General features: G+C 37.7%; 1 protein-coding gene across 1 annotated transcript; it reads right to left on the bottom strand.

Moving 5' to 3' along the window:
• Positions 1-968: 968 nt before the first annotated feature.
• Positions 969-22,381, bottom strand: LOC149961994 (uncharacterized). Its single transcript, XM_090164340.1, has 5 exons — positions 22,249-22,381; positions 3,923-4,000; positions 1,537-1,618; positions 1,383-1,470; positions 969-1,011 (listed from the first exon to the last, which is right to left on the bottom strand). Exons 1-5 carry the CDS (start codon positions 22,379-22,381, stop codon positions 982-984), a joined length of 411 nt encoding a protein of 136 aa, XP_090020466.1. The 3' UTR covers positions 969-981.
• Between the last annotated feature and the right edge of the window lie 403 nt (positions 22,382-22,784).

Genomic DNA, 22,784 nt, shown 5'->3' with positions numbered 1-22,784 from the left:
AGAATAATCGATTCTGTCCGGTCGCCACGTATACGAAAACGCTGAAACACATTAAATTGAAAATAATGTTTCTATAGCAATGCTGAAATTCGCGTTAATAAAATAGGCTTAAAAGTTAGGATCCAGCCGTTACATCGTCATCTACACAAAGATTCTTTTGCGATGGCAAAATGAAGTGTATTTATTAATTATTACAACACATCGAAATTACTGTGGATTGATCAGAGATTTATAGGTTTTTATAGATGCTTATTCGTACAAGTGAAGTATTTCAGTAATTTAAAACTACTAAAGCATTTTAGCAAAACAAATAACGTTAAATAGGGTCGTGAATACCTTTAATGGCATTCTCAAATTCATTCAAGAATGTCAACAGTATTCAAAATAATAAAAGGATATTTATGAAGTGTTCGTCAACATTGCAAGTGTAACCATGCGTCTTAACCATAAATAACAGTCTGACTACGGTTTCTTGAGAATTAAACTACCATCAAATGTCTTTGACGGTACAATTGCCATCAATAAAAAAAATTTCTACAGGTCACATACGTAAAAAGAATTTTTTCGCTTGGCGACATCAACTCTTCGCGAAACGTGGTCAGGAGAAGATACGTTCACTCCTTCTTTATACTTGGAAGAGCCATTTCGTGCAACGATTATTTGTAAGGGTCGTATATTCCGTAAAAGAAATCGAATCTACAAAAGGATGATCGCCAAGACAACGACTGACTTAAGTACATCATTTGTTGATGAGAGTATGGAAGCGAGCTAGATAAGTATGTTCTACGTATAGAAGTACGTTGTAAACTAATTGGTACCAATTAAGAAGTTGGTGTTATTTTGATTTGCTAAGCTCAGCTGGAGTTTTCTGTTTATTGTTTTATGCCTATCGTGTATTAATAAATGCTGTCGATACTTATCACAATCTTATAATATCTATAAAGTGAAACCTACCAGCCCTGCTTATTGTGGCTATCGTTCTCAACGACAGGGAGGCGTTACTTCTTCCAGCTAAACAAAGATTAGTCAGTTAAATGTATGGTTTCGGAGCAAAGCAGATATAATTTCACAAAATATTAGGTTTTAAATTTGATTTTTGTTTGTTTTTTTAAATTTTTATTCCGAGATTTTATAAATAATTTCCGTATATTGGGTTGATTTCCTAAATCCTTAGTGTATGGAGTTTTAATACATCGCCACCATCCCAACTTAACGACGAAGTCGCTCTTTTCACATGAACCGCGCTGTTAACACGAGCCTATGCTTAAAAATTATGGGAGACATCAATGATTTTAGTCCCTTAAATCGTCTCTAGTTGAACACAGACGCGCAATAAACATCAATCAGAAATTCTTCCTTTATTTAGGAGTCGGAGTACTCACCGATATTCTATTGCCTCCTGGATGACTTTCGGAAACTTCACAATAATTCATTCTTGCTCCGGTAAACGTTGTTGCAACGGGCGTTATCCTTGACGAGAGAGAAATGGATTAGAGACTCTGCCATCAGTGCTGACTTTCGATTTATTAATGTTACTTTGTATAAAGAATGGTTGTTTCTATTAAACGTCGTAGGCTTTTTTCAGTACATTGACTGCTAAAAGTGCAACATTTGCAATCTATATTTAATTAAAAACATAAAATTACTAGAATGCCAAGACGTTTTTTAATAAAAACCTTTATCGATTCCCTTTCAATTATATATTTTTGTTAATGTGTCATGAATAAACCTATTGCCCACCTAATGAGTGCTAAGTGGTATTTTTCGTATAATCTCGAATACAAATTTATTTCCGAAAAAAAAAGTTGATCTTTTTGACGTTTACTTGTTGTTCAGGCGAATGCACAGTGTTTCAGAGAGCCCAAATTTTGACAAAAATTCCAAAATGATCTATTACAAATAATAGGTATTTTTATAATAAGGAAATAATAGAAAGTGATGCAGCACCAAAGGTTATAGGCTGCGACCCCTAGCAGTGACGTTACTTTCACTGAAGGAGCACAGGGTTCTCGTGGGTGTCATGCGATAGAGCTTATAGCGACATTAGAACGTGAAAAAAAATTCACAGTCATTCGTTGTTTCAAACAATAGTTACAACTAGTTTAAGGGTTGGAAAAAGCCATTTTGGAGCATGTTAACACGCTATTTATTCCAAGAGACGCGTGTAGATAACCAGTGGCTGCGTAAGGGGGGGGCGAGAGGGGCGGTCCGCCCCGGGTATCAGGTTAGCCAGGGGTGCCATCGGAGAAGCTCGAGGGGGGGGGGGTGCAAATCAGACCGATTAAACTTGAAGAAGACGGACGTGAAAACTTCTGCACGGTCCTGGGGGGTGTCACAAAACATTGCCGCCGCCCCGGGGACCCAGCCTTCTTAAGCCGCCACTGTAGATAACTACAAGTTTTTCAACGTTTATTAGTAAACGTTACAATTAGTACATTTAATAATTTTTTAAGTTTCCATTCGCAACCTTTGGAGAAAGTTGGGCTTTTTAGAATTTGGAGAATATAATCGAAAAGGTAGGCTACAACCGCCATATTTGTCTATAAATTGTATTAACCGGCAATAAAAGGAATGTTTAATAAATTGGGTGAAACTAATTTACAGATAGAAATTAAAATTAAATAAGGTTCTCTGAAAGAAAAATTGTTACTTTTTTCGGAAGGGCTCTCCACATTGTTACCCATCCACTTGAATTCATGGCTTTAAAAGTCGCTTGATGCCTTGGGTATTAGCCTAGCTGATTATCATTATTATATTAAAAGCTTTCAATATTTTGGAACGTATTTTACCTTTTCAATGAAAGACTAATCCTTAAAAATTAAACGGAGATAAACAAATTTATTAAATAATATAATCATAAATTTTATAAAATCTTTATCGATAAATATTGGTTTTTGTTCGAAATGTTTTAAAGCAAGTGGCGGATCGAGGTGAAGTACCATTTTTTCTCAATGGTTGTCGCTAGCCTCAAAATCAAAAGGCGGTACTAATTGGTACCCCTCGCGTTCATTGGATCGTTTGTAAATTGGTCAATAACATAAATAACAGGAATTTAAAACATTCGTTTTTACACCGGAAACATAATTTAGTTTAAAGTAAATTAAATAAAGTATAAGTTATCTAATTAAAATACTCTACAATATCTCTCTGTGACGTTATCATTTGGCTATTTTGAATTTTAGCTTCCTTTGCCATTAATATATAGCACAATGCTCTCCACTAAAACGCATTTTTAAAAACCAATTGGATAGGTTCATGGCCATCTCTATTAACTGGGGTCTTTTCATAATACAGGTGGCAACGTTATAGCCGACCGTTGATATAATACATGGTTATTAACTTTTATTAGTATTTATCAAAGGGCTAACCACTTCCTTAATTTCTGTACACCGATTACAGTCATATGAAATTGAGTACAGCCTCTGGCAATGCTAATTCTATAATCAGTTTCGTAATCCCTTTAGTACCGTCAAAGCCAAGGGCGTATTTAAGGGGGGGGGTTTGGGGGTTCACCCCCCCCGAAATGCTGATGACCGGGGGGGGGTGCCTAATAAATATCAGTGACACTTCCATCAGCACCCCCCCCCTTTAAATTTTCCCTCAAAACCCCCCCTGAAATAAAATCCTGGATACGCCCTTGGTCAAAGCTACAAGTTTGTATCTCGATTGCGGGGAGTTGTCAGCCTCTCGGTATTTATGATAATTAAATCTTTTTTATGTACTCTAGCGATAACTGGAGCAAGTTCATAGTAACAGGTGGCCGGGTTACAAGGCGTAGGAGGGTGGTGGCAAGCCCTTCATGCCACGCGAGCCAACAGCTCCCTACACTTACTATTACCGTTAACCTCAGCAAGTTTTTATGGGAAGGGGAAACCGAAGATCTCGGTGGAAAACCCCTTTAACCAGTGGGGAGAGAACTTACAAACTCTACGCAGAAGGTGTGGTTCCAGATTTTCACCCAGTGCCACTAGCTGGGATCGAACCCAAGGCAGATACAGCCCTGAAATTAGGTAATAAGTTGTATAATTGTCAGGGTAACTTAAAAGTAAATTTATTGGAAATTTTAATAAAATTTTTTTAAACATATTGATGGTACAAAAATATATGGATCCAGAATGTTCCCTCTTGGATATCACCAATTATTCTCTCAAATTTCTGTCCCTTCTTGGGGGCAGTGAAAAGTACATGGTTACCTATATATCCTCTGTTTCCCCAACGAAGCTGAGCTTTTTCCTGTAATCTTATATATAATCCTCAATGTGTGTGTGTTTGTGGCTTCCGTGGACCGATCGACGACCGTCCCCTAACAGGGAGACATCCCGAAGTGTAACCCACCGATTTTGTTCAAACTCGGAGGATTGGTAGACCTTCATGTATCATGAAAAATCCTAAAGGGAATTTATTCAATGGGCAACCGTTTTGCCATGGCAACGAGAAATGTTTTTGACAACACAAAATATTAAATTTTCCCATTGAAAATAACATGGGATTTCGACCTCAAATTGATCAAAAGTTGATCAATTTTGATGTTTTTTTTATTAATTTTTATCAATTTTTTAAATTTTTGGCATTTTCGAAATTTTTAAATTTGTTAAAATTTTTCACAGTGGGGTCCTAGGAATCGGTCAGAATCCCATGTTATTTTCAATGGGAAAATTTCCATTTGTTGTTGTCAAAAATATTTTTCGTTGCTACCGCACAACGGTTGCCCATTGAATAAATTCCCTGTAGGGTTTTTCAAGTTACACGAAGGTCTATCAATCCCCCGAGTTTGAACAAAATCGGTGGGTTACTCTTCGGGATGTCTCCTTGTAAGTGTTATCCCCCCTCGCTCTCGGTCTCTCGCTCTCTCTTGAACCTGTTCCAGTTGTCCCATACGTTTTCGCCCTCCCAAAGCCGCTAATTAGCCCGCGGCCAACAATTATAAAGGCTCCAAAGTTAGCAAAGTTAGCGGGGAAAACCACGTATGGAAAGTTAGCGAGTTTTGCTTTTCGCGTACCGTATTATATTTCGGTATTCTTTCGCGTATTGAAAGCAAGCGAGTTTAGCTTTTCGCGTACCGCATTATATTTCGGTATTCTTTCGCGTATTGAAAGTAAGCGAGTTTAGCTTTTCGCGTACCGCATTATATTTCGGTATTCTTTCGCGTATTGAAAGTAAGCGAGTTTAGCTTTTCGCGTACCGCATTATATTTCGGTATTCTTTTGCGTACTGAAAGTAAGCGAGTTTTGCTTTTCGCGTACCGTATTATATTTCGGTATTCTTTCGCGTATTGAAAGCAAGCGAGTTTTGCTTTTCGCGTACCGTATTATATTTCGGTATTCTTTCGCGTATTGAAAGCAAGCGAGTTTAGCTTTTCGCGTACCGTATTATATTTCGGTATTCTTTCGCGTATTGAAAGCAAGCGAGTTTAGCTTTTCGCGTACCGCATTATATTTCGGTATTCTTTCGCGTATTAAAAGTAAGCGAGTTTAGCTTTTCGCGTACCGCATTATATTTCGGTATTCTTTTGCGTACTGAAAGTAAGCGAATTTTGCTTTTCGCGTACCGTATTATATTTCGGTATTCTTTCGCGTATTGAAAGCAAGCGAGTTTAGCTTTTCGCATACCGCATTATATTTTGGTATTCTTTCGCGTACTGAAAGTAAGCGAGTTTAGCTTTTCGCGTACCGCATTATATTTCGGTATTCTTTCGCGTACTGAAAGTAAGCGAGCTTTGCTTTTCACGTACCGTATTATATTTCGGTATTCTTTCGCGTATTGAAAGCAAGCGAGTTTAGCTTTTCGCGTACCGCATTATATTTTGGTATTCTTTCGCGTACTGAAAGTAAGCGAGTTTTGCTTTTCGCGTACCGTATTATATTTCGGTATTCTTTCGCGTATTGAAAGCAAGCGAGTTTAGCTTTTCGCGTACCGTATTATATTTCGGTATTCTTTCGCGTACTGAAAGTTAGCGAGCTTAGATTTTCGCGTACCGCATTATATTTCGGTATTCTTTCGCGTATTGAAAGTAAGCGAGTTTAGCTTTTCGCGTACCGCATTATATTTCGGTATTCTTTCGCGTATTGAAAGCAAGCGAGTTTAGCTTTTCGCGTACCGCATTATATTTCGGTATTCTTTCGCGTATTAAAAGTAAGCGAGTTTAGCTTTTCGCGTACCGCATTATATTTCGGTATTCTTTCGCGTACTGAAAGTAAGCGAATTTTGCTTTTCGCGTACCGTATTATATTTCGGTATTCTTTCGCGTATTGAAAGCAAGCGAGTTTAGCTTTTCGCATACCGCATTATATTTTGGTATTCTTTCGCGTACTGAAAGTAAGCGAGTTTAGCTTTTCGCGTACCGCATTATATTTCGGTATTCTTTCGCGTACTGAAAGTAAGCGAGCTTTGCTTTTCACGTACCGTATTATATTTCGGTATTCTTTCGCGTATTGAAAGCAAGCGAGTTTAGCTTTTCGCGTACCGCATTATATTTTGGTATTCTTTCGCGTACTGAAAGTAAGCGAGTTTTGCTTTTCGCGTACCGTATTATATTTCGGTATTCTTTCGCGTATTGAAAGCAAGCGAGTTTAGCTTTTCGCGTACCGTATTATATTTCGGTATTCTTTCGCGTACTGAAAGTTAGCGAGCTTAGATTTTCGCGTACCGCATTATATTTCGGTATTCTTTCGCGTATTGAAAGTAAGCGAGTTTTGCTTTTCGCGTACCGTATTTTATTTCGGTATTCTTTCGCGTATTGAAAGCAAGCGAGTTTAGCTTTTCGCGTACCGTATTATATTTCGGTATTCTTTCGCGTACTGAAAGTTAGCGAGCTTAGATTTTCGCGTACCGCATTATATTTCGGTATTCTTTCGCGTATTGAAAGTAAGCGAGTTTTGCTTTTCGCGTACCGTATTTTATTTCGGTATTCTTTCGCGTATTGAAAGCAAGCGAGTTTAGCTTTTCGCGTACCGTATTATATTTCGGTATTCTTTCGCGTACTGAAAGTTAGCGAGCTTAGATTTTCGCGTACCGCATTATATTTCGGTATTCTTTCGCGTATTGAAAGTAAGCGAGTTTTGCTTTTCGCGTACCGTATTTTATTTCGGTATTCTTTCGCGTATTGAAAGCAAGCGAGCTTAGATTTTCGCGTACCGCATTATATTTCGGTATTCTTTCGCGTACTGAAAGTAAGCGAGTTTTGCTTTTCGCGTACCGTATTTTATTTCGGTATTCTTTCGCGTATTGAAAGCAAGCGAGTTTAGCTTTTCGCGTACCGTATTATATTTCGGTATTCTTTCGCGTATTGAAAGCAAGCGAGTTTAGCGTTTCGCGTACCGCATTATATTTCGGTATTCTTTCGCGTACTGAAAGTAAGCGAGTTTTGCTTTTCGCGTACCGTATTATATTTCGGTATTCTTTCGCGTATTGAAAGCAAGCGAGTTTAGCTTTTCGCGTACCGTATTATATTTCGGTATTCTTTCGCGTATTGAAAGCAAGCGAGTTTAGCTTTTCGCCTACGGCATTATATTTCGGTATTCTTTCGCGTATTGAAAGTAAGCGAGTTTAGCTTTTCGCGTACCGCATTATATTTCGGTATTCTTTCGCGTACTGAAATTAAGCGAGTTTTGCTTTTCGCGTACCGTATTATATTTCGGTATTCTTTCGCGTATTGAAAGCAAGCGAGTTTAGCTTTTCGCGTACCGCATTATATTTTGGTATTCTTTCGCGTACTGAAAGTAAGCGAGTTTTGCTTTTCGCGTACCGTATTATATTTCGGTATTCTTTCGCGTATTGAAAGCAAGCGAGTTTAGCTTTTCGCGTACCGCATTATATTTTGGTATTCTTTCGCGTACTGAAAGTAAGCGAGTTTTGCTTTTCGCGTACCGTATTATATTTCGGTATTCTTTCGCGTATTGAAAGTAAGCGAGTTTTGCTTTTCGCGTACCGTATTATATTTCGGTATTCTTTCGCGTATTGAAAGCAAGCGAGTTTAGCTTTTCGCGTACCGTATTATATTTCGGTATTCTTTCTCGTACTGAAAGTTAGCGAGCTTAGATTTTCGCGTACCGCATTATATTTCGGTATTCTTTCGCGTATTGAAAGTAAGCGAGTTTAGCTTTTCGCGTACCGCATTATATTTCGGTATTCTTTCGCGTACTGAAAGTAAGCGAGCTTTGCTTTTCACGTACCGTATTATATTTCGGTATTCTTTCGCGTATTGAAAGCAAGCGAGTTTAGCTTTTCGCGTACCGCATTATATTTTGGTATTCTTTCGCGTACTGAAAGTAAGCGAGTTTTGCTTTTCGCGTACCGTATTATATTTCGGTATTCTTTCGCGTATTGAAAGCAAGCGAGTTTAGCTTTTCGCGTACCGTATTATATTTCGGTATTCTTTCGCGTACTGAAAGTTAGCGAGCTTAGATTTTCGCGTACCGCATTATATTTCGGTATTCTTTCGCGTATTGAAAGTAAGCGAGTTTAGCTTTTCGCGTACCGCATTATATTTCGGTATTCTTTCGCGTATTGAAAGCAAGCGAGTTTAGCTTTTCGCGTACCGCATTATATTTCGGTATTCTTTCGCGTATTAAAAGTAAGCGAGTTTAGCTTTTCGCGTACCGCATTATATTTCGGTATTCTTTCGCGTACTGAAAGTAAGCGAATTTTGCTTTTCGCGTACCGTATTATATTTCGGTATTCTTTCGCGTATTGAAAGCAAGCGAGTTTAGCTTTTCGCATACCGCATTATATTTTGGTATTCTTTCGCGTACTGAAAGTAAGCGAGTTTAGCTTTTCGCGTACCGCATTATATTTCGGTATTCTTTCGCGTACTGAAAGTAAGCGAGCTTTGCTTTTCACGTACCGTATTATATTTCGGTATTCTTTCGCGTATTGAAAGCAAGCGAGTTTAGCTTTTCGCGTACCGCATTATATTTTGGTATTCTTTCGCGTACTGAAAGTAAGCGAGTTTTGCTTTTCGCGTACCGTATTATATTTCGGTATTCTTTCGCGTATTGAAAGCAAGCGAGTTTAGCTTTTCGCGTACCGTATTATATTTCGGTATTCTTTCGCGTACTGAAAGTTAGCGAGCTTAGATTTTCGCGTACCGCATTATATTTCGGTATTCTTTCGCGTATTGAAAGTAAGCGAGTTTTGCTTTTCGCGTACCGTATTTTATTTCGGTATTCTTTCGCGTATTGAAAGCAAGCGAGTTTAGCTTTTCGCGTACCGTATTATATTTCGGTATTCTTTCGCGTACTGAAAGTTAGCGAGCTTAGATTTTCGCGTACCGCATTATATTTCGGTATTCTTTCGCGTATTGAAAGTAAGCGAGTTTTGCTTTTCGCGTACCGTATTTTATTTCGGTATTCTTTCGCGTATTGAAAGCAAGCGAGTTTAGCTTTTCGCGTACCGTATTATATTTCGGTATTCTTTCGCGTACTGAAAGTTAGCGAGCTTAGATTTTCGCGTACCGCATTATATTTCGGTATTCTTTCGCGTATTGAAAGTAAGCGAGTTTTGCTTTTCGCGTACCGTATTTTATTTCGGTATTCTTTCGCGTATTGAAAGCAAGCGAGCTTAGATTTTCGCGTACCGCATTATATTTCGGTATTCTTTCGCGTACTGAAAGTAAGCGAGTTTTGCTTTTCGCGTACCGTATTTTATTTCGGTATTCTTTCGCGTATTGAAAGCAAGCGAGTTTAGCTTTTCGCGTACCGTATTATATTTCGGTATTCTTTCGCGTATTGAAAGCAAGCGAGTTTAGCGTTTCGCGTACCGCATTATATTTCGGTATTCTTTCGCGTACTGAAAGTAAGCGAGTTTTGCTTTTCGCGTACCGTATTATATTTCGGTATTCTTTCGCGTATTGAAAGCAAGCGAGTTTAGCTTTTCGCGTACCGTATTATATTTCGGTATTCTTTCGCGTATTGAAAGCAAGCGAGTTTAGCTTTTCGCCTACGGCATTATATTTCGGTATTCTTTCGCGTATTGAAAGTAAGCGAGTTTAGCTTTTCGCGTACCGCATTATATTTCGGTATTCTTTCGCGTACTGAAATTAAGCGAGTTTTGCTTTTCGCGTACCGTATTATATTTCGGTATTCTTTCGCGTATTGAAAGCAAGCGAGTTTAGCTTTTCGCGTACCGCATTATATTTTGGTATTCTTTCGCGTACTGAAAGTAAGCGAGTTTTGCTTTTCGCGTACCGTATTATATTTCGGTATTCTTTCGCGTATTGAAAGCAAGCGAGTTTAGCTTTTCGCGTACCGCATTATATTTTGGTATTCTTTCGCGTACTGAAAGTAAGCGAGTTTTGCTTTTCGCGTACCGTATTATATTTCGGTATTCTTTCGCGTATTGAAAGTAAGCGAGTTTTGCTTTTCGCGTACCGTATTATATTTCGGTATTCTTTCGCGTATTGAAAGCAAGCGAGTTTAGCTTTTCGCGTACCGTATTATATTTCGGTATTCTTTCTCGTACTGAAAGTTAGCGAGCTTAGATTTTCGCGTACCGCATTATATTTCGGTATTCTTTCGCGTATTGAAAGTAAGCGAGTTTAGCTTTTCGCGTACCGCATTATATTTCGGTATTCTTTCGCGTACTGAAAGTAAGCGAGTTTTGCTTTTCGCGTACCGTATTATATTTCGGTATTCTTTCGCGTATTGAAAGCAAGCGAGTTTAGCTTTTCGCGTACCGTATTATATTTCGGTATTCTTTCGCGTATTGAAAGCAAGCGAGTTTAGCTTTTCGCGTACCGTATTATATTTCGGTATTCTTTCGCGTATTGAAAGCAAGCGAGTTTAGCTTTTCGCCTACCGCATTATATTTCGGTATTCTTTCGCGTATTGAAAGTAAGCGAGTTTAGCTTTTCGCGTAGCGCATTATATTTCGGTATTCTTTCGCGTACTGAAATTAAGCGAGTTTTGCTTTTCGCGTACCGTATTATATTTCGGTATTCTTTCGCGTATTGAAAGCAAGCGAGTTTAGCTTTTCGCGTACCGCATTATATTTTGGTATTCTTTCGCGTACTGAAAGTAAGCGAGTTTTGCTTTTCGCGTACCGTATTATATTTCGGTATTCTTTCGCGTATTGAAAGCAAGCGAGTTTAGCTTTTCGCGTACCGCATTATATTTTGGTATTCTTTCGCGTACTGAAAGTAAGCGAGTTTTGCTTTTCGCGTACCGCATTATATTTCGGTATTCTTTCGCGTACTGAAAGTAAGCGAGTTTTGCTTTTCGCGTACCGTATTTTATTTCGGTATTCTTTCGCGTATTGAAAGCAAGCGAGTTTAGCTTTTCGCGTACCGTATTATATTTCGGTATTCTTTCGCGTATTGAAAGCAAGCGAGTTTAGCGTTTCGCGTACCGCATTATATTTCGGTATTCTTTCGCGTACTGAAAGTAAGCGAGTTTTGCTTTTCGCGTACCGTATTATATTTCGGTATTCTTTCGCGTATTGAAAGCAAGCGAGTTTAGCTTTTCGCGTACCGTATTATATTTCGGTATTCTTTCGCGTATTGAAAGCAAGCGAGTTTAGCTTTTCGCCTACGGCATTATATTTCGGTATTCTTTCGCGTATTGAAAGTAAGCGAGTTTAGCTTTTCGCGTACCGCATTATATTTCGGTATTCTTTCGCGTACTGAAATTAAGCGAGTTTTGCTTTTCGCGTACCGTATTATATTTCGGTATTCTTTCGCGTATTGAAAGCAAGCGAGTTTAGCTTTTCGCGTACCGCATTATATTTTGGTATTCTTTCGCGTACTGAAAGTAAGCGAGTTTTGCTTTTCGCGTACCGTATTATATTTCGGTATTCTTTCGCGTATTGAAAGCAAGCGAGTTTAGCTTTTCGCGTACCGCATTATATTTTGGTATTCTTTCGCGTACTGAAAGTAAGCGAGTTTTGCTTTTCGCGTACCGTATTATATTTCGGTATTCTTTCGCGTATTGAAAGTAAGCGAGTTTTGCTTTTCGCGTACCGTATTATATTTCGGTATTCTTTCGCGTATTGAAAGCAAGCGAGTTTAGCTTTTCGCGTACCGTATTATATTTCGGTATTCTTTCTCGTACTGAAAGTTAGCGAGCTTAGATTTTCGCGTACCGCATTATATTTCGGTATTCTTTCGCGTATTGAAAGTAAGCGAGTTTAGCTTTTCGCGTACCGCATTATATTTCGGTATTCTTTCGCGTACTGAAAGTAAGCGAGTTTTGCTTTTCGCGTACCGTATTATATTTCGGTATTCTTTCGCGTATTGAAAGCAAGCGAGTTTAGCTTTTCGCGTACCGTATTATATTTCGGTATTCTTTCGCGTATTGAAAGCAAGCGAGTTTAGCTTTTCGCGTACCGTATTATATTTCGGTATTCTTTCGCGTATTGAAAGCAAGCGAGTTTAGCTTTTCGCCTACCGCATTATATTTCGGTATTCTTTCGCGTATTGAAAGTAAGCGAGTTTAGCTTTTCGCGTAGCGCATTATATTTCGGTATTCTTTCGCGTACTGAAATTAAGCGAGTTTTGCTTTTCGCGTACCGTATTATATTTCGGTATTCTTTCGCGTATTGAAAGCAAGCGAGTTTAGCTTTTCGCGTACCGCATTATATTTTGGTATTCTTTCGCGTACTGAAAGTAAGCGAGTTTTGCTTTTCGCGTACCGTATTATATTTCGGTATTCTTTCGCGTATTGAAAGCAAGCGAGTTTAGCTTTTCGCGTACCGCATTATATTTTGGTATTCTTTCGCGTACTGAAAGTAAGCGAGTTTTGCTTTTCGCGTACCGTATTATATTTCGGTATTCTTTCGCGTATTGAAAGCAAGCGAGTTTAGCTTTTCGCGTACCGCATTATATTTCGGTATTCTTTCGCGTACTGAAAGTAAGCGAGTTTTGCTTTTCGCGTACCGTATTATATTTCGGTATTCTTTCGCGTATTGAAAGCAAGCGAGTTTAGCTTTTCGCGTACCGTATTATATTTCGGTATTCTTTCGCGTACTGAAAGTTAGCGAGCTTAGATTTTCGCGTACCGCATTATATTTCGGTATTCTTTCGCGTATTGAAAGTAAGCGAGTTTAGCTTTTCGCGTACCGCATTATATTTCGGTATTCTTTCGCGTACTGAAAGTTTGCGAGTTTAGCTTTTCGTGTACCGCATTATATTTCGGTATTCTTTCGCGTACTGAAAGTAAGCGAGTTTTGCTTTTCGCGTACCGTATTATATTTCGGTATTCTTTCGCCTACTGAAAGTAAGCGAGTTTTGCTTTTCGCGTACCGTATTATATTTCGGTATTCTTTCGCGTATTGAAAGCAAGCGAGTTTAGCTTTTCGCGTACTGCATTATATTTTGGTATTCTTTCGCGTACTGAAAGTAAGCGAGTTTTGCTTTTCGCGTACCGTATTATATTTCGGTATTCTTTCGCGTATTGAAAGCAAGCGAGTTTAGCTTTTCGCGTACCGTATAATATTTCGGTATTCTTTCGCGTACTGAAAGTTAGCGAGTTTAGATTTTCGCGTACCGCATTATATTTCGGTATTCTTTCGCGTACTGAAAGTTAGCGAGTTTAGCTTTTCACGTACCGTATTATATTTCGGTATTCTTTCGCGTATTGAAAGTAAGCGAGTTTAGCTTTTCGCGTACCGCATTATATTTCGGTATTCTTTCGCGTACTGAAAGTAAGCGAATTTTGCTTTTCGCGTACCGTATTATATTTCGGTATTCTTTCGCGTATTGAAAGCAAGCGAGTTTAGCTTTTCGCATACCGCATTATATTTTGGTATTCTTTCGCGTACTGAAAGTAAGCGAGTTTAGCTTTTCGCGTACCGCATTATATTTCGGTATTCTTTCGCGTACTGAAAGTAAGCGAGTTTTGCTTTTCGCGTACCGTATTATATTTCGGTATTCTTTCGCGTACTGAAAGTTAGCGAGTTTAGATTTTCGCGTACCGCATTATATTTCGGTATTCTTTCGCGTATTGAAAGCAAGCGAGTTTAGCTTTTCGCGTACCGTATTATATTTCAGTATTCTTACGCGTATTGAAAGCAAGCGAGTTTAGCTTTTCGCGTACCGCATTATATTTTGGTATTCTTTCGCGTACTGAAAGTAAGCGAGTTTAGCTTTTCGCGTACCGCATTATATTTCGGTATTCTTTCGCGTACTGAAAGTAAGCGAGTTTTGCTTTTCACGTACCGTATTATATTTCGGTATTCTTTCGCGTATTGAAAGCAAGCGAGTTTAGCTTTTCGCGTACCGCATTATATTTTGGTATTCTTTCGCGTACTGAAAGTAAGCGAGTTTTGCTTTTCGCGTACCGTATTATATTTCGGTATTCTTTCGCGTATTGAAAGCAAGCGAGTTTAGCTTTTCGCGTACCGTATTATATTTCGGTATTCTTTCGCGTACTGAAAGTTAGCGAGCTTAGATTTTCGCGTACCGCATTATATTTCGGTATTCTTTCGCGTATTGAAAGTAAGCGAGTTTAGCTTTTCGCGTACCGCATTATATTTCGGTATTCTTTCGCGTACTGAAAGTTTGCGAGTTTAGCTTTTCGCGTACCGCATTATATTTCGGTATTCTTTCGCGTACTGAAAGTAAGCGAGTTTTGCTTTTCGCGTACCGTATTATATTTCGGTATTCTTTCGCGTATTGAAAGCAAGCGAGTTTAGCTTTTCGCGTACCGCATTATATTTTGGTATTCTTTCGCGTACTGAAAGTAAGCGCGTTTTGCTTTTCGCGTACCGTATTATATTTCGGTATTCTTTCGCGTATTGAAAGCAAGCGAGTTTAGCTTTTCGCGTACCGTATAATATTTCGGTATTCTTTCGCGTACTGAAAGTTAGCGAGTTTAGATTTTCGCGTACCGCATTATATTTCGGTATTCTTTCGCGTACTGAAAGTTAGCGAGTTTAGCTTTTCACGTACCGTATTATATTTCGGTATTCTTTCGCGTATTGAAAGCAAGCGAGTTTAGCTTTTCGCATACCGCATTATATTTTGGTATTCTTTCGCGTATTGAAAGTAAGCGAGTTTAGCTTTTCGCGTACCGCATTATATTTCGGTATTCTTTCGCGTACTGAAAGTAAGCGAATTTTGCTTTTCGCGTACCGTATTATATTTCGGTATTCTTTCGCGTATTGAAAGCAAGCGAGTTTAGCTTTTCGCATACCGCATTATATTTTGGTATTCTTTCGCGTACTGAAAGTAAGCGAGTTTAGCTTTTCGCGTACCGCATTATATTTCGGTATTCTTTCGCGTACTGATAGTAAGCGAGTTTTGCTTTTCGCGTACCGTATTATATTTCGGTATTCTTTCGCGTACTGAAAGTTAGCGAGTTTAGATTTTCGCGTACCGCATTATATTTCGGTATTCTTTTGCGTATTGAAAGCAAGCGAGTTTAGCTTTTCGCGTACCGTATTATATTTCAGTATTCTTTCGCGTATTGAAAGCAAGCGAGTTTAGCTTTTCGCGTACCGCATTATATTTTGGTATTCTTTCGCGTACTGAAAGTAAGCGAGTTTAGCTTTTCGCGTACCGCATTATATTTCGGTATTCTTTCGCGTACTGAAAGTAAGCGAGTTTTGCTTTTCACGTACCGTATTATATTTCGGTATTCTTTCGCGTATTGAAAGCAAGCGAGTTTAGCTTTTCGCGTACCGCATTATATTTTGGTATTCTTTCGCGTACTGAAAGTAAGCGAGTTTTGCTTTTCGCGTACCGTATTATATTTCGGTATTCTTTCGCGTATTGAAAGCAAGCGAGTTTAGCTTTTCGCGTACCGTATTATATTTCGGTATTCTTTCGCGTACTGAAAGTTAGCGAGCTTAGATTTTCGCGTACCGCATTATATTTCGGTATTCTTTCGCGTATTGAAAGTAAGCGAGTTTAGCTTTTCGCGTACCGCATTATATTTCGGTATTCTTTCGCGTACTGAAAGTTTGCGAGTTTAGCTTTTCGCGTACCGCATTATATTTCGGTATTCTTTCGCGTACTGAAAGTAAGCGAGTTTTGCTTTTCGCGTACCGTATTATATTTCGGTATTCTTTCGCGTATTGAAAGCAAGCGAGTTTAGCTTTTCGCGTACCGTTTTATATTTCGGTATTCTTTCGCGTATTGAAAGCAAGCGAGTTTAGCGTTTCGCGTACCGCATTATATTTCGGTATTCTTTCGCGTACAGAAAGTAAGCGAGTTTTGCTTTTCGCGTACCGTATTATATTTCGGTATTCTTTCGCGTATTGAAAGCAAGCGAGTTTAGCTTTTCGCGTACCGTATTATATTTCGGTATTCTTTCGCGTATTGAAAGCAAGCGAGTTTAGCTTTTCGCGTACGCATTATATTTCGGTATTCTTTCGCGTATTGAAAGTAAGCGAGTTTAGCTTTTCGCGTACCGCATTATATTTCGGTATTCTTTCGCGTACTGAAATTAAGCGAGTTTTGCTTTTCGCGTACCGTATTATATTTCGGTATTCTTTCGCGTATTGAAAGCAAGCGAGTTTAGCTTTTCGCGTACCGCATTATATTTTGATATTCTTTCACGTACTGAAAGTTTGCGAGTTTAGCTTTTCGCGTACCGCATTATATTTCGGTATTCTTTCGCGTACTGAAAGTAAGCGAGTTTTGCTTTTCGCGTACCGTATTATATTTCGGTATTCTTTCGCGTATTGAAAGCAAGCGAGTTTAGCTTTTCGCGTACCGTATTATATTTCGGTATTCTTTCGCGTATTGAAAGCAAGCGAGTTTAGCGTTTCGCGTACCGCATTATATTTTGGTATTCTTTCGCGTACTGAAAGTAAGCGAGTTTTGCTTTTCGCGTACCGTATTATATTTCGGTATTCTTTCGCGTATTGAAAGCAAGCGAGTTTAGCTTTTCGCGTACCGCATTATATTTTGGTATTCTTTCGCGTATTGAAAGCAAGCGAGTTTAGCTTTTCGCGTACCGCATTATATTTCGGTATTCTTTCGCGTATTGAAAGTAAGCGAGTTTAGCTTTTCGCGTACCGCATTATATTTCGGTATTCTTTCGCGTACTGAAAGTAAGCGAGTTTTGCTTTTCGCGTACCGTATTATATTTCGGTATTCTTTCGCGTATTGAAAGCAAGCGAGTTTATCTTTTCGCGTACCGCATTATATTTTGGTATTCTTTCGCGTACTGAAAGTAAGCGAGTTTAGCTTTTCGCGTACCGCATTATATTTCGGTATTCTTTCGCGTACTGAAAGTAAGCGAGTTTTGCTTTTCGCGTACCGTATTATATTTCGGTATTATTTCGCGTACTGAAAGTTAGCGAGTTTAGATTTTCGCGTACCGCATTATATTTCGGTATTCTTTCGCGTATTGAAAGTAAGCGAGTTTAGCTTTTCGCGTACCGCATTATATTTCGGTATTCTTTCGCGTACTGAAAGTAAGCGAGTTTTGCTTTTCGCGTACCGTATTATATTTCGGTATTCTTTCGCGTACTGAAAGTTAGCGAGTTTAGATTTTCGCGTACCGCATTATATTTCGGTATTCTTTCGCGTATTGAAAGTAAGCGAGTTTAGCTTTTCGCGTACCGCATTATATTTCGGTATTCTTTCGCGTACTGAAAGTTTGCGAGTTTAGCTTTTCGCGTACCGCATTATATTTCGGTATTCTTTCGCGTACTGAAAGTAAGCGAGTGTAGCTTTTCGCGTACCGCATTATATTTCGGTATTCTTTCGCGTATTGAAAGTAAGCGAGTTTAGCTTTTCGCGTACCGCATTATATTTCGGTATTCTTTCGCGTATTGAAAGTAAGCGAGTTAAGCTTTTCGCGTACCGCATTATATTTCGGTATTCTTTCGCGTTCTGAAAGTTAGCGAGTTAAGCTTTTCGCGTACCGCATTATATTTCGGTATTCTTTCGCGTACTGAAAGTTAGCGAGTTTTGCTTTTCGCCCGTATTCTTTACCGTATTATTTTTCGTTATTCTTTCGAGTTTTGCTTTTCGCGTACCCTATTTTTTTTTCGTTTTTTTCCGCGTATTTCAAGTTAGCGGGTTTTGTTTGTTTTTTAAACCTTAGTTAGCCTTTCAGTCGGCTAATTAAAAAACAAACTCAAAGTTAGCTCTCCCAAAAGTTATTAGGAAGAATCGTCCGAAGGAAATAAAAATACGAAGTTTTCTGAAGAAGGTTTTGTTATGGTTCCGTACTTTTATTACGTACAAATCAAAAAGACCCCGGGCGAAGCCGGGTATTAAAGCTAGTGAAATTATAAAGGTCAAATCTTGTTTAAGCGCGATCGGCAGATATAAAAGGGATAAAGAGTTAAACCCCTGGGTGGTCTACATGTACATGTACATGTATAGTTGTGTGTCTATTCTGATCCGGGAGGCCGTGACGTAAACGGTATTGACTTTTCAAGTTTAATGGTTTATTTATGAAAACAATTTCAAATTGTATACAACCCGCTCTTTTCGTTTTGCTTACCTTACTCGTAACTTCGTAATTGATTTTACGTGTTTTCCTATCGGCTTTATATGTGTGATACATTTTCATTAATGTGAATATGTTCGTTTTATTTATATTGAAATACACGCTGTCGTTTAGCTTTCGCTATTGAGATAAGGGTTTTTGTGTGCGTTATAAGCCGGGAATTGTGAACGGTAAGGTGGTTCTGGTTTTCTCTATTACAATATTTCTTACCTTGGGTATATTTGGATTGATTTTTCTGGATTTCATTACCTTGTTGTTTAATTGGGTTATTATTATATATATTTTATTGCTTATTTCTGCTTTTACAATTTTTATATCTGTGGGTATGTGGATCGACTTTTTCTTGATTACTAAGTATTTGAATTAACTTATTGTTTGGTTTATAATTTTTATATATTTACTTTTTTTTCTTGTTTTATTTCGTTTCTCGAAAGTGTTGATAATGTGAGGGAGAATTCATGTCTACTTTTTTTTATTAGCATTGATTTTTACCGGGTTTGTTGGGTTGTTGTGGTGAGCCCATGCAGTTTTTTAGTGCTTTCACGTATAGTTTTTGTTTTCCGCATATATTTGATTGTTTAAGACCTATATTACAATGAGTTGGTTTTTGCCTTTAAAATCGATTATTGTCAGCGTTCTTATAATTTTAAATTTTGTATTTTCTATTTCTCAATTTTGTTGCTTTGTTAATTTAATAACGTTTTTGTTCTAAAAATAGTTATTGGTTCTATAGAGATTTGAAATATTTAATTTAAGTAAATTTTTTGTCTATCAGTACTGTTGAACCGTTAAGGGTCATTTATGAATACAATTCCAAGTGGTATACATCACGCCTTTTCCGTTTTGCTTACCTTACTCGAAATTTTGTTATTTATTTTACGTGTGTTCTTATCGGCTTTAAATGTGTGATACATTTTCATTAATGTGATTACGTTGGTTTTATTTATTTTGAGATATGCGCCATAGTTTAGCCTTCACTATTCAGTTAAGGGTTTTTTGTCTGCGTTATAAACCGGGAATTGTTAACGGTAAGGTGTTTTTGGTTTTTACTATTACAATTTTCATTACCGTGGGTATATGGATTGACAATTTCTGGATTTCTAAGCATTTGAATTACCTTGTTGTTTGATTGGGTTATTATTATATATTTTCTACTGAAATTTTCTTGTTTTATTTCGTTTATCGAAAGTATTGATAATGTGGGGGATAATTCATGTCCATGGTTTTTTATTAGCATTGATTATTACCGGTTCCGTTGGGTTGTCGTGGAGTGCACAAGCAGTTTTTATTACTGCTTTCACTTATAGTTTTTGTTTTCGCTTCAACTTTGTTTTTGTATATTTTTGATTTGTTCAAGACCTATAATACCATGGGTTGGTTTTTGTCTGTAAAATAGTTTCTCGCACGTATAAATTTTACGTTTCGTGAACGTTCTAATAATTGGTTATTTTTTATTTTTTATTTCTAATTTTTTGCTTTGTTAAGTTAATAATGTTTTTGGTGCAAAGATTGTTTTTTGTTCTATTGATATTTGAAATTTGCTTAGGGCAATAACATTTTTAATATTAATTTTAATAAAAAAATATTCTACCGGTTGGCGTAAAACCGGGATTACGTTTCAACCTCTCCGAGGGGACTATGTCCTCTAGGAGGAGTTTTACAATCACCGTGTCTGTCAGTCTGTGTGCTGCGAACGCGTTACCGGGGCAAAGTCAAAAACCGTGTTTGCAGTTTAAAGGGAGGCAAAACTACCGTGTGAAGGTGAGCGTTAACGGATGAATTTGTGGTTGGGTTGGAAAGTTTGTTTTTTGTAATGTTGATGTGTAGTGTGGGAATGTTGAGTTTGTTTTATGGTGGGTGTGGGTGATGAGTTTGTTGTGTATGTGTTTTGTATGTATGGGTGTTTTCTCTCCAACTTATTTTTATCGACTTTTGGGACGGAGCGATAAACGACTCAACGTCCAAATGGCAGGGTTTCCACCAATTGCTTACGGTATTCGTCTTAGTATCAAATTGCGATCGGATCGTTAGGATTCTAACCCGAGCCCTCATGCATGACAGGCGAGTATTCTACCACAGAACCACGGATACATGGTACGATTGATTGAAAAAGTATATTAATAGTTTTTAAAGTCTATAAAGTTTTTGACGTATGAAAATTTAACGGTTAAATCTTGTTTTAGCGCAGTCAGCAGAGAAGATAGTTAAAGGGTAGAACCCGTGGGTGGTCCACCTAGTTAGTTTTTTGTCTATCGGTACTGTTGAACTGTTAAGGGTCATTTATGAGTACAATTTCCAGTGGTATAGAACGCGGTTTTTTAGTTTTGCTTACCTTACTCGTAACTTCGTTATTTATTTTACGTGTTTTCTTATCGGCTTTAAATGTGTGATACATTTTCATTAATGTGGTTATGTTGGTTTTATGATGAAAATTTCGATACATCGTGCACTTACACATATGTTGGTCTGGTTTTAACTGGGTCGTCATTACTTCGTAATTTATTTTAAAAGTTTTCTTGACGGATTAAGATTGTTCGTTTGTTTTTATTTATAAAGAGCCCTAACTATTCCGTCTACGGTCATTTATTGATAGACGAGCTGTCGTTAAGTCAAGTGGCTTTCTGTGCTTTGTGAATGGTAAGTTTTTCGCTTCTTGTTAATACATTTTTTATTGGTGTGGATATTTGGACATCTGCGATTCCTAATGCAATTATTGATTTCCTGGGTGTGCCAGATATTGAAAATTGGACGGTATTGGTCTTTTTCATGCGGTATGTGTCACAACGTCAACAGGAAGTCTACGAGTCGTCCAGTACCAGATGTCGAATATAGCTATTCTACGGTATCTTCATCAAGGGCAAGTGTTGAAATAAAATAAGCGTTAAAGATGCGGCAAGTTTTTCGTAAGCGAGAAAAATACAAATACCCTCTGTAAATATTTATTTCATTAAAATTTGCTTCGTATTATATTTAACTAATAAACTTGTTCTGTAAATAGAGTTAAATTCAATTGTGCATTGTTTTAGTACGTCTAACTCACTGTTGTAACTACTTAATTTATATTATTCTGAATAAATTAAACTCAGTTGTTTCGTCTCAATTATTTTAATTAAAATAATAATTTTATACCGAGCGGGATTGAACCGGGATTAAGTTTTTAGTAAATAACTCTGAATCGCGGAGATATCTTTAAGGGTGGTCTCGAGAAATTAATACCACTAGGAACATTTCTTCCGAGGAGAGGTATATTTTGGCTTGCCAACTTGTTTCTTTTACTAAATCGAACGGTCCTTTCACTATTGTTTTATTTATTAAAACGTATGGCAAATCATAATCACCACTGATTGGTGAAGACGTTTTAGAAAGGTATTTTTATAAGCTTGGAAGTTTATATTAACTTTTTTTCCTTAACCATTTTATTTCAGAGAGTAATAAAGTCTCAATTGGTTCAATTCTATATTTTTGAAGGGATATTTTAATATTTTTAAGGGACCTTGGTAAATTTGTTTAATGAGAGGGTGGTAAATTCGAACTATGGCCTCACCAAAAAGGGCCTAACGACTACACTGGAATTCACCTTCAAACAATTTGCGATTTCATGGCTGCAGGCGTCAATACAAGTACAATATAAGGTAGATTGCTGAATGTAGGAAACCTTTAAAAAAATCATATTATTTTCTGAAATAACTTGAAGCATTAAACAAAATTTGGCAGTCTTTATCATGAAAAAGCTGATCGGTTGAAATCAGTACCAATCCTTTTTTAGATTCGCAACCTTTAGTGCCTTTAACATAAGGAATTCTTTGTAAACTAGGTCCACCACACGTAGGTAAAACGCACCACTTACCATTTTCGTAATATTGTGAAATGTCCATGGAATATGAGTTCTTTTCGATCGCCTGAACGTTTGAATTTCCGGGAGAAGGAAAATCCACAGAAAAGCGCAAGGAACCCAAACCAGAACGGTGCGTTGGAAACATGGCGTGAAATCCGGATTGGAAGTATACCAAGTCAAATTTGAATCCTGAAAAAAGGAATTCTCGTTACTTTTCCGCCCAGTTCGAACTAGATGAAGCCGTGTAATACCTTAACTAACATAACAAACTTTGATGGTGATAAAGTCGAACAAAAAACGTTCAGACTTGAAATTCGAAAACAACTTTAGATTCAATAATTCATCAGCTTTCACCAACTTAACTTTATTTTGAGCTTTAAGCGCGTTACAAATTTAAACAGGCATTGTCTTACGGGGATTGATTTAAAACATCATGGGCATTACTAAAATTGCGTCGGAAGCGAAAGGATTATCATGCGTATTTCTTTTAGTTCCTTATGCTATAGTACCAATATAGGTAATTTCCTTTAAAACGCAGTCTCTGCTTC

Source organism: Leiobunum rupestre, chromosome 1 (genome assembly GCF_980474605.1).
Source record: "Leiobunum rupestre chromosome 1, qqLeiRupe1.1.hap1, whole genome shotgun sequence".
NCBI classification, from domain to species: domain Eukaryota; kingdom Metazoa; phylum Arthropoda; class Arachnida; order Opiliones; family Sclerosomatidae; genus Leiobunum; species Leiobunum rupestre.
Note: the sequence above shows the minus strand (reverse complement) of the source record. Positions and strands in the feature narration are given on the sequence as shown.